At 59.3% G+C, this 26197-nt stretch overlaps 1 protein-coding gene across 3 annotated transcripts in view; it reads left to right on the forward strand.

Annotated features, from left to right (window-relative positions):
• EPS15L1 (epidermal growth factor receptor pathway substrate 15 like 1) overlaps positions 1-26197 on the forward strand; it is a gene marked incomplete at both ends in the record, with an annotated part of 77290 nt that overhangs the window by 46727 nt on the left and 4366 nt on the right. For 2 of the 3 annotated variants that reach the window (XM_080714976.1, XM_080714977.1), the window contains 6 exons: positions 524-574; positions 3279-3415; positions 4109-4169; positions 5049-5131; positions 11424-11556; positions 25254-25453. In XM_080714976.1, coding sequence (XP_080571102.1) covers positions 524-574; positions 3279-3415; positions 4109-4169; positions 5049-5131; positions 11424-11556; positions 25254-25453 — 665 coding nt within the window. Of the gene's footprint in view, positions 1-523; positions 575-3278; positions 3416-4108; positions 4170-5048; positions 5132-11423; positions 11557-13847; positions 13896-25253; positions 25454-26197 lie in introns of all 3 variants that reach the window. The other variant, XM_080714975.1, reaches the window with a different exon arrangement.

The raw sequence follows: 26197 nt of genomic DNA on the forward strand, positions 1-26197 counted from the left end.
CTTGTCATCCCCGCGCTCGGGAGGCGGAGACAGGAGGATGGCGCAGGTTCGAAGCCAGCCGTGCACGCTGGCTTAGGAGACCCTGTTTCCAAATAAAAATGTAAAGATAGGTCTGGGAGTATAGCCCAGAGGTAGAAGGGTTTCCAGGAACCCCAGTACCACCAAAAAAAAAAAAAAAAAAGAAACACAATTTTCTAACTTCTCTGCGTATTTTGGAGCCACACAGTGCTCTGGGGGGGCTCACTCCATTCCTGAACCTGCCCTTCTAGTCGGATCTGGGTCGGGAAGCATCTTGGGTCCGAGAGGAGTCGGGCAGCCCCTGAGGCTCAGATGTGCCGTCCCTGTCACCACCCAGGGCTGGCAGGGGCGCGGTGACGGGGCGGCCCCGGGGTGCACAGGAGGAGGAGGCGCCCCCGACCCCTGCGCTGGCAGGGCCTCCCTCCGCCCTCCCTGGCCACGGCTGTGGGGGCGGGGCAGGAGGCCTGGTCTGCCCTGAGCTGAGTTTTCCTCCTCTCTCATCCAGGCGACCCGTTCCAGAGCGACCCCTTTGCTGAGCAGCAGACGGCGTCCACAGGTAAAAGCCTCTGAGGTGTGCCTGGGGTGAGCCCGCAGGGTGTCCCCCAGGCTGGTTTAGGTTGAGGAATGTGGAGAGACAGCCCCAGCCCTGCCAGGTCTCCAAGACACAGCCGCAGGGAAGCCAGTTCCAGAAAGAACTGGGTCGGTGCCCACAGGTCATCTGTGCTGAGTGCTAGCCAGCGTCTCCTGCCTCTGACTGTGGCTCCCTGGTGCACGGCCCGGCACTGTCCGCACCCCGCCTTTGGGCATCCTAGGGGAGCGGACGAGGGTGGTGTTGGGATCACACTGCCTGCTCATTTATTTTGCTTCCTTTTTTTTTTTTTTTTTTTTTTTTTTTTGCGGTACTAGGGATGGGGTCCCCCAGGGGCATTCTACCTCCAAGCTATACCTCCAGCCCTACTTTTTATTCTTTATTTTGAAACTGGGTCTCACTAAGTTGCAGAGGGCCTCACTAAGTAGCTGAGGCTGGCCACGAACTGCCATCCTCTGGCCTCAGCCTCCCGAATGCTGGGATTACAAGCGTGCGCCGCCATGCCTGGCTGCCTTTTTTGTTTGTTTGTTTTTTAAAGCAAAATTCTGTAACATTAAAATTTTCCCTTATTTACTTAGATATCCTTCCTCTGAGCTCTACCCCTAGCCTTATTTACTTATTTGTTTGATTGTTTTATGGTAATGGGAATTGAACCCAGAGGCATCCTACCTCCAAACTGTACCCCAGCCCGGCTTTATTTTGTATTTGAAACAGGGCCTCACTAGGTTGCTAAGAGCCTTGCTAAGTTACTGAGTCTGACCTCTAACCTGCCATCCTCCTGTCTCGTTTTCCCAAGTACTGGGATTACAGGAGTGCGCCACTGGGCCTGGCTAAAATGTACCCTTTCAAAGGGCACAGATCATAGTACCTGGTACACTCAGTGTTGTCGGCCACCTCCTGTGTGAGATCCAGAACTTTCCCTTCCCCCAAGGACACCTGTCCTGTCAGCAGTCCCTCATTCTACCCCCGCCCCTGGCAGCCACCAGTCTGCTTCTGTCCCTTTGAATTTGCCCACATTGCTTATTATTATTACAGTTATTACTGGTACTGAGGATTGAACCCACCAGCATTCTACCTCCAAGCTACACCCCCAGCCCTTAATTTCTTTTATTTCTTTTTTATTTTTTTATTTTTGGTGGTACTGGGCTTCCTGGAAGCCCTTCTACCTCCGGGATACACTCCCACAGGCTACACTCCCAGACCTATTTTTCAACCTTTTCATTTGGAAACAGGGTCTCTTAAGCCTGCACGGCTGGCTTCGAACCAGCGCGATCCTCCTGTCTCCGCCTCCCAAGCGCGGGGATGACAAGCGTGCGCCACCACGCCCGGCTTAATTTCTTATTTTGAAATAGGGTCTCACTAACTTGCCCAGGACCTCACTACTTTGCTGAAGCTGTCTGAGAACCACAATCCTCCTGACTCAGCGTCCCAGGTACTGGGATTACAGGCGTGCACCACCATGCTGGGCTTCTTAGTGTTATTTATTTATTTATTTATTTTTTTTTTGGTGGTACTGGGGTTCCTGCAAGCCCTTCTACCTCCGGGCTACACTCCCAGACCTATTTTTACATTTTTATTTGGAAACAGGGTCTCCTAAGCCAGCACACACGGCTAGCTTCGAACCTGCGCGATCCTCCTGTCTCTGCCTCCCAAGCGCGGGGATTACAAGCGTGCGCCACCACACCCGGCTTATTAGTGTTATTTTAATTGGCCTTATTGAAAAGTCTAATTTACACATAACAGAATTCCTCACTTTTAAGCATACAGTTGGTCCTTCCTACCTGCGGGTTCTAGATCCGTGGATTCAAACGATGGGGGAAGAAACTGCGTCTGCACTGAGCGTGCGCAGCCTACTCTCTTGCAGTAGTTCCCTAAGTGGTACAGTGCAGCCCCGTAGCCGTTCACAGCCGCATGCACGACTTGAAGTCCTCGGGAGGGTGTGCGCGGGTTCTGTGCAGATCCCATGCCGTGTCGGAGGGGGACTGAGTGTCCTAGAGTCTGTCCCCTGTGGATAGCAAGGGACGCTTGTGAATGTGACGGACCTGGGCGTGCGTAGGGCGTGGGAGAGGGAGAGCGCCTGCCACTCAGCAGCCGTGTGTGAGGGGTGTGTGTGTGTGTGTGTAGGGGGAGGGTGCGGGGATGGACCCAGAGGCGTGCCACCTCTTAGCTATACCCCCAGCCCTTTTTATTTTTTATTTCAAAACAAGGTCTTGTGCGGGGCGTGGTGGCGCATGCTTGTAATCTCAGCACTTGGGAGGCTGAGACAGGAGGATCATGCAGGTTCGAAGCCAGCCTCAGCAGCTTAGTGAGGCTCTCAGCAACTTAGTGAGACCCCGTTTCCAAATAAAATATAAAGTAGGTCTGGGAGTGTAGCCCGGAGGTAGAAAGCCCCTGGGTTCCACCCCCAGTACCACAAAAAATAAAGTCTTGCTAAGTTGCCGAGGCTGGCTTTGAACCTGCGATCCTTTCTCAGCCCCCCAGGTGTGGGATTCCAGGCATTCGCCCCCATGCCCGGTGCCCCGGCCCCTTGCTGTCAGGCCCCACTCACCCGCTTTGTCACCCTGGTTTTTACTTTTCCAGAACTTCATGGAAACAGTGTGGCTTAGTTGCGTGTGTTTCACGCCGGTTCCCTCATGGGCCGTTTCCCCTTTGCTTTCCAAACCCCTTCTAGATCCATTTGGAGGTGACCCTTTCAAAGAAAGTGACCCGTTCCGCGGTGCTGCCACCGACGACTTCTTCAAGAAACAGACAAAGAACGACCCGTTTACCTCAGACCCATTCACGAAAAACCCTTCCCTGCCTTCAAAGGTGAGTGGCGTGGGCATCCTGGGGCACCCGCGGTGTCAGGGAGTCTTGGGTGTCCGCGTGCTGGGGCTGGGGCACTGCGGGCTGCAGGTCTCGGGCAGCGCCTGCTGGCTTTCTGGTCTGGAGTCTCAACATATCTTCTAAGTCGTGTTCACCCACTGCTGCGGCTGAACAGCACCCCAGGGTGCAGCTGTCAAAGTAGGAAGCTCATCCTCATCTCTGGTCTTCTCGGCCAGACCCTCCGCACCCCAGTCCTGGGGATTGAACCCTGGGGCTTCTACACCCTGGCCCTACTTTCATTTTTTTGTTTCGAGAGCCTCGCTAAGTTGCCGGGACGGGTCTCAAACCTGCGATCCTCCTGCCTCAGCCTCTAAGGCCTGGATTGTAGGCTGTGCCACCACGCTCAGCTGCTTCTGCCGGACCCTGGCTCTCTCTTCTCCAGAGTCCTCCCGCTTTGGTTCAGTTCTCCAGCCTTTGAGCGGCTGCTTTTTATCTTTATTTATTTACTTATTTTTTGCCCAGAATTTAGAGGGGTCGCGTGCTAGAGGGTAGATCTCTTGGGCCCTAGTTTAAATCCCTCCCTCCCTGAGGCCCGGCCCTGCGCGGCGTGCAGCGGTGTCGGGAGAGCGTGGTCCGGTGCACGGTGATGGAACAAGTGACCTGCATTCTTCCTTTACTCCTCTCTGCTCCCCTCAGCTCGACCCCTTCGAGTCCAGCGACCCCTTCTCATCCTCCACGGTCTCCTTGAAAGGATCAGGTGAGCGCGACGGCCCAGCCTGGGTGGGAGCACCACCGGTCACACCTCCCTCCGTCCCTCAGTGTCCTGGGTCTTCACGCCACTGGCCAGCAGCTCCTGGGTCCTTGCCTGAGGCTGTTAGGCCCAAAGGAGGGCCCTGGCCACTCATCTTCCAGAGAGGATGCGGTGGGCCTCGGCGACAGCCTCCCTTGCGCACCTTTGGTCTGCGCCTGTGGCGTTTCTGACCAGGTACCCCACTGTCGGCTTGTGCCGTGGCCTCTGGGGCGGATGGAGTCTCAGCCCCCAGTGTAAATCTCAGACGCGTGCTCAGGGCAGAGCGCGTTCGAGGTCCCTCTCCCTCACGGGCGCGGGCCCTGGGTCATGCCGCCCGCCTCGCAGCCCGCACAATTGGATGGCAGACTGGGGACCCTTGGTGGGGGGGCAGCTGCTCTAGGCAGATCCCCTTCCCTCCTCCCCCCAGGCTGATGGAAAACAGCCTGGCAGAAGTCTCTCCTTGAGCCTGGGGCGGCAGCATGCCTGCGGTCCTCCGCTTGAGGCAGGATGATTGCTGGAGCCCAGGGGTTTGAGGCCAACATGGGCCACACAGCAAGACCCCTCTCAAAGTTAAAAAATGCCAGCCCTGTGATGACCACCCACAGGAATTGTGTGGGTGTTGGGGAGCCCTTGAATGGCTCTTCTACCAGGACAGCAGACTGGGCCTCTGCAGGGAACATGTGATCCCACCGGCCCTCCCACAACCAGCTGCCGCAGCGAGAACCCTGTCGCTGGGGTGCATCGGCAGAGCCTTCCGACTCCTCACCAAGGCCGCAGTGCGCCCCTCAGTCCCGAAGGGCGTCATGTCAAGACCTGTAACCCCAAGTTTGTTGGTGCCGATCGCAGATCCCTTTGGAACCCTGGACCCCTTCGGGAGCGGGTCCTTCGGTGGTGCTGAGGGCTTCGCCGACTTCAGCCAGATGTCCAAGGTAACGCCCCTTCCTCCCCAGCCGCTGTGTCTGTGTCTGTGTGGCTCTTGTGGTGTGGGCCGCCGGGCGTACACATTAGCATCACGTATGTATTTCCCTGGCCCCTCAAGCTCGCAGTGCGCCCCATGAGATGAGCAGGCAGCCCTGGAAAGCGTGGCAGTGGTGGTGTCCTTCCCTGTGCGGGAAGCCCTGGCCTGGCTCTTCCTTCCTGCGGGGGGCCACTGCCTTCGGCCCGCCTGCCCTGGCCTCTGTGGCAGGACAGAGGTGGCCGAGGGCCTCCGTCCTGGGGAGGTCGCGGCAGGCTCGGGTGTGGGCAGCTGGAGGGCCGACCAAGCTGCCACAGGACATGTGGTGGGAAGCCGTGCCGGCGGGAAGTGGTGCCGGCAGGCAGGGTCGCCGGGTCGGGGACTGTCTGCAGCTCTCAGTGGGGCTGTGGGGTGGAGCGCCAAATCTTCAGGGCAGCTCGAGGTCATCCGGGGACTGTGTCCCAGATGGACAGCCGGGAAGAGGCTGAGGTAAGGGCATTACTCCCAGGGCCAGTTCACCCGCTGGGCCGGGCCGGGGCCCAGGGCCTCGTGGCGTGCCTGCCGAGGCCTCTAGTCCTGTCCTGCCCGTGCCCCTGCTCCTCAGCAGCCCCAGCCCGACCTCCCCTCAAAGGACACTGGCTCCCTGCAGGCCCCCGCTTTCTTCACCATTCCTCTGGTGCTGCTGAGGGCCTGTCTGGTACCGTCTGCGCTTCTGGGAGAAGCGTGGCTGCAAACAACGCAGCCCTCTCCTGGGGCCCGTGTGCTGTTGGGAGGCCCCGCGTTAGACGGCGGTGAGGGGCGCGGCTGGGGCAGGCCGGCCATCCTCCCTGGGCACCACTGTCAGCACGGGGAGTAGGGGACAGGCCCTGGGGCACAACCATCCCTCAGCACCCACGCGATGGACAGGGCCCTCAAGTGCCAGGAGCCGTGATGCTCAGGTTCTCGTGTCTTGGCGTACTGCTTGCGTGGAGTCTAGGCGTGTGGTTCGTGTCTCTGGGTGGTCGTGACAGCTGATAGAGCGTAAGTGCCGGCCACGGGCTTCCTCCGTGCTGCTCAAGGAATCACACCTGACATACGGATGGCACAGACATAGTGGTCGCACGTACCGCTTAGAGGGTGGAGCCCTGATGCAGTGGAGATGCTGAGCTCGTAGTTGTGACACTGCTGCTTAGGGAATGGGGGCCGATGCCGTGGAAACCTGCCCGTGGTTGTACACTACTGTGTAGGGAGTCGTGACCAGAGGCGTCTGTGCACTCGATACAGATCAGTTTCTTTTTAATATATTTGACCTGAGGTTGTTTGGCTCTTGGACACAGAAGTAGTGCATGGAGAGCCGGCTCTCTGTGGGGGAAGGGGCCTGGGCTGTGGGGTTCCCCTGCCCTGACTCTCTGGGCTCAGCTGAAAGCTTGTGGTTGGCAGTGGCAGCAGCGAGGGATCGTGTCACAGGCTCCCGAGAAGTGCCCGCGGGTTTGTGCAGGTTTTTGAAGAAGCACATAAGTGGAACAGGCAGCAGGGCACCCGGGAGAAGAAGAGGCAGAGGTGGGGAGACCCCCTGGGGGCTGGCTTTGGCACCAGGGCTGGCAGTGCCCCAGCGCAGGCAGCGCAGGACTTTGGCCACATGGTGGCAGCAGTCGCAAAGGAAGGGCCCCTCTTCCTGGCGCCAGAGGGCACGTGGGACCCTTCCCCTGTCTTCCGTGAGCACCCAGTGCGGAGGCGGTGGTCGGCAGGCCAGGAGGAGGCTCACAGGCGCCGTGGCAGGGTGCAGCTGGCGCGGCCACCTGGGTGCGGGCTGTCGGGCTCCGCTTCCCCGTGGCCTCGGCCTGGCAGGCCTCTGCACTCTGCTTTTCCCTTTTGGCTGTTACCTTTCTGTTTTACAAGAACAACATTGAGTGTATAAATAAAATGCTGAGGGAAATGGGAAATGAAAGTGGTGAGGAGGCTTTTTTCTGAGCTTGCTTTCTCTCTCTTTGTAAGAGCCACTGGTGCGCCCCACCCCGGCAGGGCGGTGGCGAGGCCGCCTTTCCCCACTTGGCTTGTCTAGAATGCCGGCCGCAGCCTGATTCTAGCAGATCCCTCAGGACTCCTCAGGCTGCTCTCCCCGGGCCAAGGAACTGCTCTGATAGAACATTAGCTGGCTTTAAAATGCACCCCCCAAAATGGGCTTTCAGCGAGCATTTGAACATGAGTGTGCTTTGCCCTCTTCTCCCCACCCACACCCCAAAAAGCCATCGATGAAATACATAGTTGGTTGTCATTTCCTTCTTCCCTTGTGGTGCTGGGGCTAGAACCCAGGGCCTCACGATGCCGGGCGGACGCCAGCCACTGAGCCCCACCCCAGCCCTTTCAGCTGTTTTCTTTCTTTCTTCTTTTTTGTGTATAAGTGTGTTGCTGGGGATTGAACCCAGGGGCATTCTTCCTATAACTGACACTCCTGCCTAGCCCTTTTTTATTTTTTGTTTTGAAACAGAGTCTCACTAGATAGCTGAAACTCACTAAGTTACTGAGGCTGGTCTTGAACCTGCGATGCGCTTTGCTCAGCCTCCCAGGCCCCGGGATTACGGGTATGTGTCCCCACGTCCAGCTTTCAGCCATCCCTCCTATCTAGGGCTGCTCTGTGAAAGCTCAGAGCCACTGGCTGCAAACTGCTCCTTCCTTTTTTTTCCTGTGGTACTGGGCATGGAACTCAAGGACCTTGTACCTCCGAGCTACGCCTCCACTTAGCAAAACAAGGTCTTGCTAAGTTGCTGAGAGCCACACTGAGTAGCCGAGGCTGGCTCTGAACCTGCGATCCTCCTAAGTATGGGGACTTCAGGCCCGCACTACTGCGCCTGGCTAAGTTGCCCCATTCTAGAGCCGTGAGCCCAGGCCAGTCTCTGAGCTGCAGCCTCAGTAGTGTTGGTGCATTTCACATAAAACACGCCTCTGGCTGGGCGTAGTGGCACACGCTTGTAATCACAGCATTCGGGAGGCTGAGACTGGAGGATGGCGGTTCGCGGACATCCGCAGCTACTTAGTGAGGCCCTTCGCAACTCAGTGAAACCCTGTTTCAAAATAAAGAATAAAAAATTGGGCAGGGGGTGTAGCTCGGAGGTCGAATGCCCCTGGGTTCCATCCCCAGACCCGCGAAGGAAAAAAAAAAAACCACCTCTGCCTGGTCCAGCCTGGAGAGTCCCCGCCTGCAGCATGTGGAAAACTTTCTAAAAATAGTGACTTTCCTTGAAGCCACTGCCGAGTAGGAAAGAGTGGATTCCCTGGAGAGGCTGAGGTCATGAAACCTGGATTGGGCAATGACGCGGGGCCGCGGCACCGGGAGGCTGGAGCCCGTGCTGCGGGTGCCAAGTGGTGCTGACGCTGGAGCCTTGGAGGGCTTGCCCGGGGAGGTGCCGTGGCCTGGCGTGCCCGGCCCAGCGCCCTCCCAGCCTGCGGGGCAACAGCGCGGATCAGACCTTGCCACTTATGACCTGGGAGTTCAGTACGCCCTTCGTCACCGAGGTCCTGCTTCATGACCCAGTGGGTGAAAGGCTTGCCTCCGTGTCCGGGAGCTCACCCAAGCCCCGCCGTGCTGCCCACTGCCAGGGATGTGCCCTGAGTCAGGGTCCCCAAAGGCAGCTCCCACACACAGCACCCGAGACCTAGGGAGCCAGTCGCTCCGCACCCTTCCTGGGGCCACTGCGCTCCCAGCTCCGGGAGGGCTGGGGCCTGCTCGGGCGCCTCGCCGCTCCTGCTGGGAGACGCTTTCACTCACTCCAGGGACAGCTACACACGCCCGGGCCTGGGGATGGGGCCCTCCCTCCGTCTCCTCTGCCCTGCTTCCACCCCAGGCGCGGGGCAGCCGGGCCGGCCTGCTTGCTGCCTCCCCTGGAAGCGCTGCAGGTGGTGGGCAGCGAGGGCTCCAGCAGACGGGCCCGCTCACGTTCTGACGGGCACCAGAGTTCTGATCACACCACTGCCCGGCATGACACAGGGGCCTCTGGTCCCTGGAGCGTTCCAAGACCCCAGGATGCCAAAACCGCGGAGCACACGGATCCTGTACACACCACATCTTTCCTCTACGTACGTACCTCTCATGAGGCTGAATCTGTCGACGGCAGAGAGATGAACGGCAACGCGCAGCCTTAAGCAGCAATAAACGTTATAGCTTATGAACAGCTTATTTCTGGAATTTTCCGTTTAATCTCTTTGGACCCCCGGTACCTAGGCTATGGGCAGTGAGCCCACGGGGGCCGCATGGAAACTGCTTGTTGCCCTGAACTGGTGGCGGTGCTTCACCTGCACCTCCTTTCTTTCCGCCACAGACCTCAGGGAGAGGGCCTGTTGTTCTTGTCGTCTAAAGGTGAGAAGCTGAGGCTCGGAGCAGCCAGGAGGCGACAGGGCTGGGATTGCAGCCCGGGTGGGACTCCGGACCCGCCTCTGACCCCGGGTCCTGCAGCCGAACCAGGCAGATATTCTGGAAATTCAAGCAGCAGTGTTTGACACCAGACTCCCAGCCCTTCAAGCTAGAGAGAGGAGCTGTCCATGGGGCGCAGGCCTGCAGGCTCGGCGGGGAGCGGGTCAGGGCTGCGGGCCCATCGCCTTGGAAGCAGTGCCTCCTCCTGCAGCCGCGTGTCTCTCCTCCAGGGGCCAGGTGACGGGGCCGCCCTGTGAGTGGTCACCAGCAGCCAAGGGTGCTGCCAGGAGCCCCCGCCTCCCCAGCCCCACTCGGACCGGACCCGCGGTGGCCAGGCAGGCCGAGTCTCCTGTCAGGGCCTCGGTTTCCTTGTGTGACGTAGAGGGGCCCAGTGCAGAGTGGGCTTCTCCTACCTGGGCCGCTCCAGGGCATTGAGGGGAAGGGACAGGGCTCGCTGGGGCCTTCCCACTGTGGGCCCTGCTCAGCCTGGGCAGGGCAGCCTCGAGACCGTCACCAGAGGCCAAGGTGGCCACGTCGCTGTGGCTAGATGCTGGGGGCCGCAGTGGGGTGTTGCTTGTCTGTCAGGAAGTTTGCAGCATCAGCATCCCATGGGGGGCACACACCGTGCTCCAAGCAACAGGCCCTACCTGTCAAGCAGAGGCGAGCCCTGGGGCAGGCACCTGCCCTCTGGGTGGGAGGTGGAACCTGGCACGGCCGCGACACATGCTGCATTTGGTGATACAGGACATCTGAAGCAGGCACAGTTGGCAGGAAGGTTCCCTCGGGGAGCTCTGAGGACACCATGAGGCCCAGCCCCCCTCTGGAGGGGCTTGAGGCAGACAGTGGATTGAGCGCCCTGTAGAGACCCATGTGTACAGGGGCTTGGCCAGGTCAGCACCGGGCATGAGGGGTCCAGGGACTGGGAAGGCACCCTGCAGGCATGGAGGCCGTTCAGGGATGAGGCAGAGGGGCGTGGGGCAGTGATGGGCCCTTTATGCTCAGAAGAGCCCAGAATTTACCTGTGTTCATTGAGGCTGGTTAGTGAACTGTCTACGTACCACCTGTCATCTCTACCAACCCACCTCTTTCCATCCACACATGCCTATCTCTGCCCCCTTTCCCGGTCTGCCTGTTTCACCACCCATCCATGCATCATCCACCCATCCTTCCACACACCCATCCTTCCACACACCCATCCTTCCACACACCCACTCACCCATCCATTGTCATCTATCCATCCACTCATTACACACAAATCTACCAACCCCCTGTCCCAGAATCCATCTATCCATGCACCCATCATCCATCTGTCCCCACCATCCATGCGTCCTCAATCCGTCTGGCTGTCTAGTGGTTGACCTCAGGCCAGGGTGGTGTGCTCTGGCTTGGATTTGAGACTGCGCATTGAGGTGGCGGGGGTGAGGGTGGAGGAGGGTCCAGGTCGTGGGTGGCGAGAGCCAGGAGGAGTCATGATCGCTGTGCTGATGGCCGAGGGGCCATTGGAGGGCGCAGCTGGACCTGAGTCCCTGCACGGCAGCAGCGTGGGGCAGTCCAGGGACATGGAGAGGTGTGTGCCTTGGGACCGGGTGTCTGGCACTGTCGTCACTCCCCGCACACAGGGCGGTGCTGAGCGCCACAGCTGCAGCAGGGCGACGGGGGCAGTGTCTGTGAGCCCAGGAGCCAGTACAGGCCTGCACGGGGATCTTCTCCTATGGCCAGCCCAATGCTGGGCTGCTCTTGGCCCCGCGTGTTTGGTAGGTGGCCTTTGTAGCCGGGGCTGGGCTGCTGAGGGTGGGAAGTCAGGGCCTGAGAGCAGCCTCGGCTGGGCTGCCCACATTTAATGACTGTTTTTGCCTCTCTTTCGTGTCCTCTCTTACAGCCCCCAACTTCAGGCCCTTTCACCTCCTCCCTGGGAGGGGCAGGATTCTCAGATGACCCCTTTAAAAGTAAACAGGACACTCCTGCTCTGCCTCCGAAGAAACCCGCGCCACCTCGGCCCAAACCGCCCAGCGGTCAGTACACTCTCTTCTCTCGCGACCGCCGGCGGGTGCAGGGCGGCGGGGACAGGGCCCGGCTGGAGGGCGTCCCCACCCGCAGGTCCCTGGGCTCCGGCTGTGTGTTGGCTCCGTGTGGGCACCCTCGGGGCTAGAGGGCCTCGTGGGACCTGCTTGAGCGTGCTAGTGCGCCCAGCACCCGGGCTGGCCCTATGCACACGTTGTGGTCCAGCAGCCTGAGGCCGGCTCCCTCCGCCCCCTGGCTGGTGTCCCAGCCTGCCTCCTGCAAGGGCTTTCTCCTCGGGCTCAGCCGTGCAGGGGCTGCCGTACCAAGCCTGGGTTCTGAGGACGCGTGGCTCATGCACAGAACTGCTCTTGTGCGCCACAGTCAGGCTGAGAGGCCAGTTCTCTGGCTGCCGAAACAGCGGGTTTGAGCAGCAGCAGGCTTTGCTGCAGCTTCCTAAGGCGCTCCCAGCCTCGGCGGCTGTGTGAGCAGCGCCTGGCCGCGGCGCCCCTTTAGTTCCGTGCCTCCCTCTCCTCGTGCTGTGGGCTCCTGGGAGCCTGCACGCTCCGTCAGTTGTACCGTACGGCCGTGTGTCCCTAGACAGGGCCTGCTTCCTCCTCTGCACCCCCTGACCCCCTGCACCGAGGCGCTGGCTGCCCTGGACTCCACTCTGCTCCGTCCTCGCTACAGGCCATTAGTGGACCCGGCTTGGGTCCAGAGTCACCAGTGCCGTCACCCATCAGAGGCCAGGCTTCCGACCAGGTAGCCAGACAGTGGGGTGAATGGGGATGGTCCCTCCTCCACCACCCAGACCAGCCAGGGCTTCTCGGAAGCAGTGCCCGGTACCGTGCCCAGGCTGGCTTCCATGCAGCCGGCAGTGGGCACTCCCAGCAGACCCCCATGCACTGTGCGCAGGAGCAGAGAGGCAAAGGGATCGTTCTCTGAGCCTGTGTCCTGGACGTTTACCGTGCATCAGAGGGAATGAGAACCGTCCACACAGGAGGACAGGAGCTCGCCCAGCTCAGGCAGTGGCTGCAGGCCCTTGATGTCCTGCAGGAGCCCCGGCACTGGCCTCCTCACGCTGCCAGAGGTGGAGAGGCACACAGGCGAGCGCGCACATCCACGCACTGCGGGCACACGCATCCACATGCTGCGGGCACACATGTCCACATGCTACGGGCACATGCATCCACATGCTGTGGGCACACGTGTCCACATGCTACGGGCACATGCATCCACATGCTGTGGGCACACGTCCAAACACAGCAGGTACACATGCTGCAAGTACACAGGTCCAAACACATATGCACGTACATGTAGGTGCCCACACATGCATGGACACATAGTCACACACAGGCAGAAACTCACGTGTACACATGCATATCTACACAGGCAAACATACACACGCCAAAACTACACACACGTGCCTGTGTGTGCTCCACCCTCAACCAGTGTATGTGTGTACATGTAAGCATGCACACATGTGTACAGACATGCATCTGTGTATGTGTTTGCACATAGCACACTGGTGTGCGCCTGTACACAGCTGAGCATCTGTCTACATGTGTGCACAGTCAAATGCATTCACACTGACAGCGCATGCACACACCTGCACATACACTCAAATGCATGTGCACACACATGCATACGTACAGATGCACACTCAGGAGTGCACGCACGTGTGCACCCACATGTGCAAATCACTGCTGCGTTGGTGGGCCTGGGCAGGAGCTGTGCCCGCGACAGCGGCCAGGTGCAAGCGCCGTTTTCAGTGTTTCATGGAAGCTGCCGCCCCGCCTCCTCTCCCTGCACTCGGCGAGGTCTGCTGTGGACTTTCCCTCGGCTGTCACTCCAGTGTCCCCCGTGTCCGCTTGCCCACCACGTCGCGTCCTGCTTTCTGCGTGGACTTAGAAAGCAGAGCAGCACTCACTGGGAGTGAGGTGCGCGGCTGCCGGGTGTGGGCGGCCTTGGGCCTGGCTCGAGCTGCGGCCCTCTGCGCGTGGGGTCCTGGCTGGCCTCTGCTGCGGCTTGGCGCCCGTGGCTCTGCACATGTGCACTCCACACCAGGCCTTTGCACACCTCTCGTGGCCCCACGCGGCGCGTGGAGAGTGGCCACTTGCCAGAGAGGAAAGGCGAGTGGGTGGCCGTGCGCCTGAGGCCCCGTGGCGGGGTGGCAGTGCCAGGGCGCAGGTGACCTGCCGCTGGAGAGCCACGCGCCGGAGCCCCGATGTGCACGCGGTGTGGGACTGTGGGCAGCGCAGGACCCACACGGGTCTGAGCCTCTCTCCCTTGACCCTCCCACCAGAAGCAATGGCTGAACAGAAAAGTTCCACACTGTACACGCTGCTGGGCGGTAGGTACAGCCTGGGCGGCGCTGCGGCGAGCTTCCTGCATGGCCTGTGCTGTGCTTCCCTACTAACCTCTCGTGGCGCGAGGGCCTGCGCACACCGAGGCCTGCAGGCCACTGGTCACCGGGCAGACATGGGGAGGCCTTGGCCCTGTGGGGTCACCAGGAAGCTGTGGCTCCACGTTGGAGCCTGGCCAAGGGACCTGGAGCCCCGCCTCGTGCGCTCCCTCCTGCTTCCCGCCCATGCTGCCCCCCGTGGCTTCCCACTCGGCTGCCGGTGGGAGCAGGGTGCTTTGTTTTGCGGCCATGGGTGGGGAGCAGGCCAGGCCGGGGTCGCCTTGTCCTGGGCAGCAAGAGGCTGTGCTTTTCTGCCTCGCCTTTCCTGGCCTTTCCCGCCCGGGGAGATCGCCTGACCCGCACACGGCGATGGCCGCCCTTACTGATCACACTCGCCCCCGCCCGGGCACTCCAGATGCCGGGCAGAGTGAGGAGCAGGGCAGGTGTGCACCAGGGACCCAGTGGAGATAGGTGGACAGACGGCTCGCTGACCGTGGTTCCTCTGATCATCCGCACGTAAGACATCAAGGTAGAGGAGAGAACTTGAGACCTCACCATCTGCACACCGAATGCATCCGTGTCACTGCATTGCCTCTAAAGGCTTGGCCGCTCCGGACACCTAGAGGTTTCTAGAGCCCTGCCAGCTCTGTCTCTAGGCAGCTGCCTCCCTCTGGTTCTGGGCCACCGTCTGCTAGTCAGGAGGCTGCTCCCTCAGGCCGCGCAATTCCTTCGCCAGCACCCTGCAGGGCCTTGGTGAGGGCCTGAGCCTTAGGGAGCCTCAGTTTCCCCCAGGCCCACAGGGGGGCGTGTGGCGGGTGTGGTTCCCTGGGCACCTGTAAGCCAGGCCTCCAGCTCCCTGCAGGGCTCTCCGCCGCTCAGCAGAGAGCTTTCCCACTGACAGCGGCCAGCCGCGGGCGCTGCGCGTCACGCTGGCTTTAGGGTCGCCTCTGGGCCGCCGCTCACAGGAGCGCGTGTAAGTTGGATCTGAGCCGCGTGGTACTAGGGTTGCTGTTTTCACGTTCCCTGGGAGCTGCTCCTGTTCTGTTTAAAGCTCGGCGGAGGGGAGTTAACATGGGGACAGGGCACCTGTGGAGACAGGTGGGCAGCTGTCCAGTGGCCGCAGGGACCTTGCCCTGCAGGCAGTAGCCTCCGTCGGCCATCCACTTTCAGTGCCAAGCGCTCATCTCTCTTTCTATGCCAGAAAGCGCGGGGCCCACTGAGGCTCAGCTAGCTGCTGGGCTGCCTGGAGCTTGGGCGTCTGTGAGCCTGCAGGGCTTTTCTAGAAAGGTCTATCAAGGCTTTAAGTAACCAGCAGGTGTCTGTTTAGAGTGAGGAGAACTGGTTTCTTTGAAGCAGATGCAAAACAGCCCAGTTGCGGGCAGCCCCGAAACCTGTCAGTTGGCGCTGGTGCGCACACACCTCCCCCAGGTAAACAGTGGTGTATTTTCTGCAACGGCCGGAGATGGAGATCAGTCACCTCGCTGCGGGAGAGTTTCTAGGTAAAAGTTGTTGATTTGCACAGAGAGAAACAGATTTTTTTAAGAGCAGGAAGCGGCCGTGGGGGTGCCAGTGATTGGGCCTGCGCCTGCGGTAGTGGGGTCCTGGCCCAGCCCCACCCTGCCACTTCCTGCCGCGTGGCCCTCCCTGTGGTTCCTGTAGCGCCCGTGACACCAGCTAACCAGCCAGCAACCTTTAACCTCTCCCCAATTTAATGATCACTCTATTACAGATAGCAACCTTTTCACCTTCTAAGCAGAGCCAGCCCCTGGCTCCAGCGGGTTATTCTGCCTTCTCAGCCCTTCTCCACACGTCCCCTGACTCAGTTCTCTGCAGGAGCCACTTTCACCTAAATGCAACTGAACACAGGTCCCGGTGGACTCAAATGCTCACTCCAGACAAGATGCTTCCCCAGCCGACGGGCCCTGCGGTCCCCGTGCGCAGAGTCCTGGCGGGCCACCTGGCTTCCCTGTGCGGGGCTATCGCTTACCCCAGGGAGGCAGGCCAAGCGAGCCCAAGCTGCGTGCCCGGCTCCCCTGCCCTAGAGGCCCAGTCACGGCCAGGTTGGCCGGCCACCCGGCTGCTGTCTGCACACTCGGGCCCAAACCTCCCGTGTGTTGCATAAGATCCACTTTAAAATGGCATCTCCACTTGAACCATGCGGTTAGCACCTCAGCCTTGAACTTAACTACTTTAATTCCGTTCCCACGATGATCTCTAGAGATAATTTGGTGGGTACATGTGACGGTGTAGAAGAGGGCAAGCAGGTCCTCCCCCTGGGGCCTGGAAAGAGGTAGCCTTTGCCCCCGACTGGGACGGGCAGCTCCGGGGACCTGCGCACCCCTCCCTCACCCACACGCTGCTGCTGTCCAGGCGACCCCGGAGCACGCGTGTGTCCGGGCTCCTGTGGTGGAGCGCGTGTCCGTGAGGTCCAGCGAGCGGCCCTGGACGGGTCCTGCTGGTGGATGGGGGCGCCTGCAGGCGGCTGCCGTGCCTGCTGCTCAGTGTTCTGCAAAGCCGATCGGGTTTGAAAATAGACACATTTGCCTGCTCGGCACACGCCGCCTTTCTGTACCCAAAAGGGAAGATGGAGTAGGTGTCGTGTGACTCGCTTGGCACCTGGTGCTCAGTGGGGTGCAGAGGGTCAGGACGCATCTAGTGGGGGCCTGTGGGGCGGGGTGTAAGCTGGGCAGGCAGGGCTGTGGACGCAGGAGCCTTGGCCCTGCCCAGGTCCCCCGGGCTGAGCAGCCTCGGGCCCCAGCCCTCCTCGCTGGGCTTCCACTGAGCTGCGGCCCTGCAGCACAGCCTCTGACGGGGCCTTGGATTACTTGCAGTCAGCGCCCCTCCTGCCTCACACTAGCACACGCGTGGTTTGCGGGTCTGGCTCCTGCCTCCTGCCTCCCCCGCCTCCTGCCCGTAGGGATGCCTGGGGGCTGTGTGCCTCAGTCTCACCTCGTGCCCCACACGTGCCTGGCCCCTCAGGGACCCCGCTCGGTGGCACACCTGCCTGCCTGCGCTCCGTGGAGGGGCGCCCTGGCAGCGCGCCACTGTCTAGGAAGGGAACGAAGCCCAGCCCCCGAGCCGTGCACACAGCGCAGACACAGGGCTCCCCACATCTGGCCAGATACCATCTCCCTGGAAAGCCCCTCACTCAGGCAGGCTGAGCCAGAGACACCCATCAAAGAGAAACATGACTTCAAAACACGGAGTCTGCGTGACTGCTGTCGCACAGACCGACTTGTGACACGTGCAAATCCTGGCAGCGCTCCCCGGGCCCCTCTCTGCTCCGCAGCTGACGTGGTCCCACTCGGAGCTGGCTCGTGTGACTCGCTCAGGAGCCTCTGGGTAGGCTCCAGGCAGTTGTACTTCTCATTTCGAGCCCTGTTTGCCTTTGCCCCAAAGGTGTGGCCACTGTTTTCCTTTTCTCCCAACGGTGGACGGACACCCCATCTCCTGGGTTCCTCGGCCCGCTGAGTTTCCCACGGCCCTGGCCCATGGGTGGAGGACAGTAAATATTGTTGAGCATTTCTCCAAATTTCAGAAACAAACCTCATCCTGTCCCCTCCAATGCACAGAGCAGATTTTCTTCAAATTCAGTAAATATTTTTAGTGGAAAATCTTAACGCCGCGATCGCGGGGACCTCAGATTTTTATCTCTGGGGCCGCGTGGCTCGGCACTGTTTTGATCTTTTGGGTTTGCCTTCTTCACATCTGCAGCCCCGCGCGGGCGGGAGCTGGAGCCAGGCGCCTGAACGAGCCGCCGAACGCGGACAAGTCCCCGAGTGATCTGCGCCCTAAGTTAGGCACCGTTGTCTCTTTCTCTCGTGTCCTCCCAGTTGCACTCTGGCTGGTGGGCTCGGGAGAGAGGAGCCAGCAAAGCCTCCCGTGTCCTGCTGCGGCCGTCAGAAGCCCGCGGCCACTGCGCACTGCGCTGTGCAGGCATCTGCCGCATAGGGGCCGTGTGTGCATCGTGTTGCATGAGGCGTGTGACAGTTGTGTGTGCGTTTGTGTCGTGTGGGGTGTGTGGCAGTTGTGTGAGCATGTTGCATGAGGTGCATGACAGTTGTGTGTGCATTTGTGTCATGCAGGGTGTGTGGCAGTTGTGCTTGTGTTGCACGGGGAGGTGACAGTTGCGGGGCCTGCACGTGGGGCTGTGGCAGTCACGCTCTGGCTGGCCCCCTGTGTGGCTGCGTGGCCACGGTGCTGGCAGTGGAGTGGACACCTGCGTTGCACGGGACGACGCCTGGGTGGGGCCGCTGCCCTGACCACAAACCTTTGTTATTTGTTTTTTTTTTGTTGTTGTTTGGGGGTTTTTATTTTTTATCTCTCATCTACAGAACTGCATTTTCCAGATACAACAGAGAATTGTAGAAACAGAGCCCAGCGAGTGTGTGATGAGAGCAAGCGGGTGCCATCCTGGTGTGCACCTGATGTTCTGGTCGGTGGGGTCAGAGACCCTGCCTCGCGGGGCCTCTGCTCGCCTCTGAGAGCCGGCCTTCCAGAGCCGGCCGGGCGCTGGCTCCCGGGGCGTCCTGGGGCTTTCCCGGAAAGCCAATGGACAGGCCGAGGCCACGCTTCGCCCCTGCATAGGGGGTCCTGCTCCTAAAGCGCGGGCGGCCTCGACGGCCAGGGCGGAGCCGGCCACCTCGCAGGGTTTTGGTAGCTCGCTGTGGTAAACCATCGGGCTTATATTGTTTTTGCCGGAGTCAGTGCTGTGTGCGGTTTCGGTACACCGCTTGGGTAACTGTTGAAACTGCTGTGGTTTGAAAAGAACTTCTATTTTGCCTTTTCTTCAATCCTGTATTCCTCTCCCCCGAGAAGGAAGAGATGGCCCCGGTGGGCTGGCCCCAGGCCTGGCAGAGTCTTGGGGTCCTGGAGTTCTCCTGAATGGATTTTCCACCTTGCGCCGTACCATGGGAGCAGGTGCTTCCTGAGGCAGCGGCCAGGGACGATGGTTCCCAGCCACGCGCCAGGCGGCACCTTAATTTTTATACCATTGGTTTTTTGTGTGTGGGGGGGTAATTGTTGAACCAGAGGCATTCTGCCTCTGAGCTATCCCCTCAGCTCCTTTTGGTTTTTGTTTGAAGCAGGGTCTCACGAGGTTGCTGCGAATCTCCCTACTTGCTGAGGCTGTCCTCAAACCTGAGAACCTCCTGTCCCAGCCTCCCAAGTACTGGGATCACGAGCCTGCACCACTGCACCCCGCTCCTTTTTTTTTTTTTTAAGTGAGTTTGGATCCTTTCTCTTAAACAAACCTCAGTAACCATTTCTCCTATGGCCCCTGAGGAGCTGTATAAAAGCACAGGGCGTTCGTCTCAGGGATCTGGGGCAGATCAAGATGACTTGGTCACGTCTGGGATATGCTCCACCTCAGAAAATTGGAATAGCAATGGAGGAGTGAGCAGAAGTGGCTACGTAAACAGTGGGCACCAGGCGGGCACACCTGTAATCCCCGCGCTTGAGAGGCTGAGACAGGAGGGTCAGCAGCCTACCCGCTTTCAAAACAAAAACGCTTTAGAAAAGGGCTGGGGGTTTCGCTCAGATAGATTGCTTCTGAAAGCAGGAACTAGACCTAGAATGTTTGAAAAGTACAGTTACTAAGATTCAGTCGGTGTGCAAGCCCGAGCGTGTGGTCCGGGGCGGTGCTGGGGCCGGCCGGGCCCCAAACGCAGATGCCGGCGAGAAAGCAGTTTCTTCTTTTTCCCCTCCGAAAGCAAGAGGCAAGCAGTTGCTGTGCCCTGGTTTCGTCCCAACACAGTCACAATTTCTAAATAACAACGGTTCTGGCAAACGGGCCAAACGGGCGCGGGCGGTGCGGCGTGAGGGCTGCTCTCTGTCTCTGCTGAGCTCCGCGCTTCAGACGCCTCAGCTCCAAGGCGCAGCTGCTGGATTCTTTGCCGCCCCTCCCCAAAACAGTTTCTTTTTTAAATCCTCCAAGCCGAGGGAGGAAGAGGTCTTTGAAAAAACAACCACCACCACCCTGAGAAGCCGCCAGCTATTTGTACCCTCTGTATCGGGGCGCTCGCACCTCCCCTGGTGCCCCCTGCCCCGAGATTGCACACCTCCCGTGTGACCCTGCAAACAGGGTTCCGGAGAAGCAGGGCCATGGCCGCGGCTTGCTGCTGTGCCTGGAGCCGCGGCGCACGCTCCCTCCCGACTCGCTTTGCCGCGGGGTCCACAGGACATTAGATGGAGAGGGGTCAGCTCTGCCCCGAGTAGGCAAGGCCACGCACCCCCGCCTTTTTGTGCGGCGCTGGGGATTGAACCCTGGACTTCATCGTACCGCCAAGCTACACCCCCAGCCCTTTTCATTTTTTGTTTTGAAACAGGGTCTCGCTAGGTTACCAAGAGTCCTGCTAGCTTGCCGAGGCTGGCCTCCAATCTGTGCTCCTCCTGTCTCAGCCTCTTAAGTAGTGGAGTTACAGGTGTGCACCACCGTGCCTGGCAGCCACACACTTTTATAACCTTCAATCCACTCCGTCCAGGTGGCGCCCACCCACCACGGCCCATCGCACGCCGAGCCGGGGACGTGCCAGAGGCTAGGGCCGCGGGCAGTGGGCAGAGTGGGGACGAAGGCTGCGCAGCTTCTGCAGCCATCTCGGTGCTGGAGGCTCAAGTGGCTCTCAGGGTGCGACGGGCGGCTTCTCAGAGGCCTCCCTGCCACCTGTCCTCACGCATCAGTCCTTCGGCTCTTGATGGTGGCCCAGCTCCCTCCCTTGAAGACCCAGCCAGGTCGACACGCGCCTGTAATTCCAGTTCTGGGGAGGCTGAGACAGGAGGATCCAAGTTCGAGACCCGCCTCAGCAATTTAGTGAGACCCTGTTTAAAAATAAAAGGGGAGCCAGGCATGGTGACCCACACTTGGAATCCCAATACTTGGGAGGCAGAGACAGGAGGACTGCAGGTTTGTGGCCAGCCTCAACTACTTAATGAGGCCCTGTTTCAATATAAAGAATTTTTAAAAAACAGGGCCAGGGGTATAGCTCAGAGGCTGAATGCCCCTGGGTTAGAACCACCACCAAAAATAAAGAGAGAGAGAGAGAGACCCTGTCAGAGGGGGTTAGGACACTCAGTGGCCTCACTTGACCCAGTAATTCCTTAAGCTGCTGAGGCTGGTCCCAAATTCGAGCTCTTCCTGTCTCAGCCTACCAAGTCCTGGGGCCATACGCGCCCTGCCTCAGTCACTCTGCGATCTCGTCTTCCAGTGGTGGCCCGCGTCTCTAATCTCTGGACTTGAGAGGCTGAGACCAGAGGATTGCAGGTTGGAGGTCAGCCTCAGCAACTAAGCAGAGCCCTCAGCAACTTAGTGTGACCCTGTTTTTAGGTTAAAAAAAAAAAATACCCAGGCCTGGTGGCCCACGCTTGCAATCCCAGCATTTGGGAGGATGAGACATGAGGATTTGGGTTCGCAGCTGCCCCTGGGTTCCATCCCCAGACCCACCCCCCCAAAAAAAAATAGGCCTGGGGGTGTAGTTCAGAGGTAGGATGCCCCCAGTACCACATGAATATGTATACATCGTCTATCTACATATAGACAGATAATGAAAAGGTCCTGTCTTTCAGATCCAGTCATGCGCCGGGGTTCCGGGTTAGGACTTGTGTATAAGAACCTGGGGGCCGGCACCAGACCCGCAGTACCCTCCCCTGGGCTTAGGACACAGAGACGGAAGCTCAGGACTGTGCAGAACCAGGGAGGAAGCCTTGGGCTTGGAAGGTCACTCTAGGGAGGGGGTGCTGGCTGCCGGGAGACGAGGTGGAAGGGTTGGCGGGGCTCTGGGTCTTCATGACATGCTAGAGAGGGAATCGCGGCCCCGAGGCAGGGCTGGGTGCTGCGGGGCGTATGCACCTAGGAGGCCTCATTCAAACTGGGTGCAGAGGCCCGTGCCGCCATCACAGCTCTTCAGGAGGCTGGGGCGGGGGTTGCAAGTTTGGCCCAGGCCTGGGCAACATAGCAAGACCCTGTCTCAAAAAGCAAAGGCCGGCAGGTAGCTGGGTGCTTAGTGCTTGCCCAGCACGTGGGAGGCCCTGGGTTCCCTCCCGGCCCTGAAAAGGAGAAGCCAGGTGTGCCGATGCATGCCTGTGTTCCTTACGAGGCTGAGACAGGAGGATCGCAGATCTGAGGGCAGCCTTAGTAACTAGTAAGACCCTCGGAAACCTAGTGCAACCCTGTTTCAAATCAAAAAATAAAACGGGCTGGGGGTGCAGCTTAGAGGTAGGATAACGCTAGCTTCAGTCCCCAGTTGTGTGTACGTACACACACACACACTCGCACGCGCGCACACACACAGGAAGAGAGCCAGCAGGCTTCATTCATATGGGGCCGTTTAGTATCAGTCAGACCCTGGCAGGCCCCCGCCTGCCTTGTGGAGTGGACGTCCTGCCAGGGAGAAGACAGACTCCAGCTGCAATGCTTCTCCATGGGGTACAACCAGGGCCCGGAGACGTCCTGGCCGGGCGTGGGGATGGAGCGTCCTCTGCGGCCTGAGCATGCCAGGCAGGCCGGCAGAGAGCCGGGGCAGGGGCCCCGTTCCCACGGCAAGAGGCAGGGGAGGCGGTGTGCGAGGGCACGGGCGAGCCGCAGAGAGTTCTGAGCTCCAGTTGAGGCTGCTCTGTGCGGTGGGTCTTCCCGAGCGGGCGGGCGGGAAGCCGAGAATGGCCCGGAACCTGGGCCAACGATAGCGAGCTGACGTTTCCAGGAGCGGGCTGAGGAGCCTTCCACCTGGACCTACTGTGTGTGCTAGAGGCCTACTGTGTGTGTGCCGGGGACCTACTGCTGGGTCGCTGGCACCTGCTGTGTGCGCCAGACACGGTGGTGCAGGATGCCGAGCGCCCTGCCTGGGGAGCAGACCCACACTGGCCCGGGAGTGTCGCCTCTGCTGGCCCCAGTCTCTTCATTCCTGCCTCACTGGTGAGGAAACTGAGGCTGGCTGGGCCTCAGGGGCGGGCCTCCTGCAGCCCCGGGAGACATGTGCTCCAGCTGGAGACTGTGTGAATGGTCTGGAGCGCAGGGCCGGGTGGCTGGGCCGGGGTGCTCCGAGGTCTGCCGCGGGCCATACCCTGCGGTTCTTGGTTTCCTTTGGACGTTGACTTGAAGGCAGCGAGGGCCGCGGCGGGCAGCCGAGCTCACGGGCTGGAGCGGTGCTGGGTGTCCTGCAGCGTCGGGCTGCTGCTCGGACCACATCAAATGTCCATCCTCTGCCCCCAGCATCCTGAGTGCGCTGGGGGCAAGAGCATCGGGTCCACCCAGCCTGGCTGCAAACTACAGGGACTCCCGTTGCTGAGCAGGGTTCTGGAGGCCTCTGGTTCCTGCTGGAATGTTCCAGCACGTTGGCAGGGCTCGTTAGAAGAAGCCACCTCCCCGCAGTGTCTTGTTTCCCTCCAGGTCTAAGCACCTCTTCCCCCATGCAAGGCACGCCTGGCTGGGGCCTGGGCATCCTGGCGTGCCTGCTCAGAGAAGCCCAGAAAAACCCCAACAAACCCCGGGGTTGGAGCCAGCCACCCCAGAGGGATGGAGGCAGGAAAATTCAAGGCCTAGGAGTGTAGAATGGCTTGTCCGGAGAGCGGGCTGCAGACGCTCGCACTCTGAAGTTGAGCTCACCGACCCCCTCCCACCGCAGGTAACGCCCCCCTTTATTGTGAGGAGCGTGCGTGTATTTTTCTGCTCGGCCATGATTTTCTTTTAAACCCCATGTGATAGTTGAACGTGTTCCCTCTAAGATGAATTGCTTCGAAACACCTGCAAACAAACTTTCTTTTTAGAACTACCCTTCCAGCCAGGTGCAGTGGCGCACACTTGCAACCCCGGTACTGGGGAAGCTGAGGCAGGATCGCAGGTCTCCAGCCAGCCTCAGCTCCTTAGTGAGGTCCTCTGCAAGTCAGTGAGGCCCCGTGTCAGAAGTAAAAGAAGGACATAGGGCTCAGAAATTACCTTTTAAGCCAGGTGTGCTTGGGCACGCTTGTAATCCCAGTCCTTGGGAGGCTGAAACGGGATTGCAGATTCAGAGCCAGTCCCAGCAACTTAGTGAGGCCCCTGCCACTTAGGCCTCAGAATACAAGACTAAGCCAGGTGTGGAGGTGCACGCTTGTCATCCCAGTGCTTGGGAGGCTGAGACAGGAGGATTGTGGAGGATTGCAGGTTCTCGGCCAGCCCCAGCGACGTGGGAGGCCCTCTGCAACTCAGACCCTGTTTCAAAATAAAGAATAGCCAGGCGTGGTGGCACATGCCTGTAATCCCCGCGCTTGGGAGGCTGAGACAGGAGGATCGCACGGGTTCGAAGCCAGCCTCAGCTACTTAGTGAGGCTCTCAGCAACTTAGTGAGACCCTGTTTCCAAATAAAATATGAAATAGGTCTGGGAGTATAGCCTGGAGGTAGAAAACCTCTGGGTTCCACCCCCAGTACCACCAAAAGTTAAATAATTAAAAAATTTACCTTCTCTTTTGAATTGAGACCTAGTGACTGTACATGTTTATGGGGTACTGGCATGGCTGTTAGTACATATAGGCCTGGTCACCATCAGATCCGGGTGACCAGCATTCCTCTTTCCTCTCTCTGGAGCGGTCAGAGGCCTCCCTTGTGAGGCTCCTGAGGGACAGATGCAGTCATCGTCAGAATGGTCAGCTCGCCTGCTAGAAAACGCGCGTGGTCAGCTCGCCTGCTAGAAAACGCGAGTCATTCCTTAACCAGTGCACCTTGGACCCGTTAGCCATCTGCATGAAAACCTTTTCAAGACAACTTTGAGCTTTTGTTGTTGTTGTTGTTGTTGTTGTTGTTGTGTGTGTGTGTGTGTGTGTGATCTAAAGTGGTTTTCTGTCACTCACACCTTTGTTAATTAAGCGCTTGCCCTGGGGATGTGGCTTGGTGTGGTACTTACCTGGGATGCATGAGGCCCTGGGTCCCACCCCCAGCATCGCAGAATAAGAAATACAAATCAGTCTGGCTTGGTGGTGCACGCCTGCAATCTCAGTACGTGGGAGGCTGACACCAGAGGATCGCAGGTTCGAGGCCAGACTCAGCGACTCAGCAACCTTGTGAGACACTCTGTTTCAAAACAAGAATTTTTACAAAGGGTTGGGAGTCTGGCATGGAGGTAGAATTCTGGGTTCAGTCCCCAGTCCCGAAAATAAGATAAAGTGCAAGGCGGGTCCCTGGGCTCTCTCCCCTCTGCTGAATCCCAGCTCTCCCAGAGGCAGGGCCCCACTTAGCACTCGTTCTGTCTGTGGTGAGTAACTTATGCTTCTTTTCTTTTTTCTTTTTCTTTTTTTTTTTGTTTTTCTTTTTTTTTTTTTTTTTTTTCTCCTAAACTTTCCAGGTAAAAGTACACCCGTAAGCCAGCTCGGTTCTGCAGACTTCCCCGAGCCCTCAGATCCGTTCCAGCCGCTCGGGGCCGACAGCGGCGACCCGTTCCAAAATAAAAAAGGGTTCAGGGACCCGTTTAGTGGAAAAGACCCGTTTGTCCCCTCCTCTACAGCCAAGCCCGCCAAGGCCGCGGGCTCTGCGGGCTTCGCCTCTGTAAGTTGAGTCCTGGCTTCCCGCCGTCCACCCCGCTTGCCGCTCTGGGGTTCTTCTCTTTCTTTGTGTCTTTCCAATGGCAAACCTCCTGTTCCTTTCCGCCTCTCGGCACCCCCCCCCCCGTCACTTTGTGTCATTTATTCTGTACTGGTGCTCCTGTAAGGAAAACAGTTTCTCAATAAAAAAGAAAAGAGCTACGGTTCGGGTGCTCTGTGCTGGGGCGCGTCTCCCGCGCAGGCCTGCGCCCTCCGCCGCGGCCGTCTGCCTCCTCTCTGTCGTGTGGAGGCTGTTCAGCGCCTTGATGTTCAGAAGCCAAGATGTCAGACACTTGCCACGCGTGCTAACGGGGTCGCCCAAGCGGCCGGAGGGCGCTGTAGCCCGTCGAGGCTTCGCCACCAGTTCTGACGAGCGCGTCCGCGGACGCACTCGCCTTTGCTACGCATCCGGCGGCCCAGCAGACGCACACAGGAGCAGCTATTGGTTTTCTTTCCCCCCCGAGTGACCAGCCATAGTGAAAAAGTAACTCCGCTCTGGAACAGCCACTCCGACGCCCTTTCCTTTGGCCAGAACCAAACAAGAGCTCGGAACAGCCCTGAGCAAAGTCCAAAGCCTCTTCTGACGCCGATTGGGGTTTTTGCAAGCGTGGCTTTGCTCACTCCGGGTGCAGAAAGATCCAGATTGTAAAATCCCACACTTCGGAATGTTTTCAGTTCCCTCCTCAGTACGCAAAGACTTGTGTGCCCA

The sequence above is a fragment of the Muscardinus avellanarius genome (assembly GCF_963383645.1).
Source record: "Muscardinus avellanarius genome assembly, chromosome: 18".
Taxonomy (NCBI): domain Eukaryota; kingdom Metazoa; phylum Chordata; class Mammalia; order Rodentia; family Gliridae; genus Muscardinus; species Muscardinus avellanarius.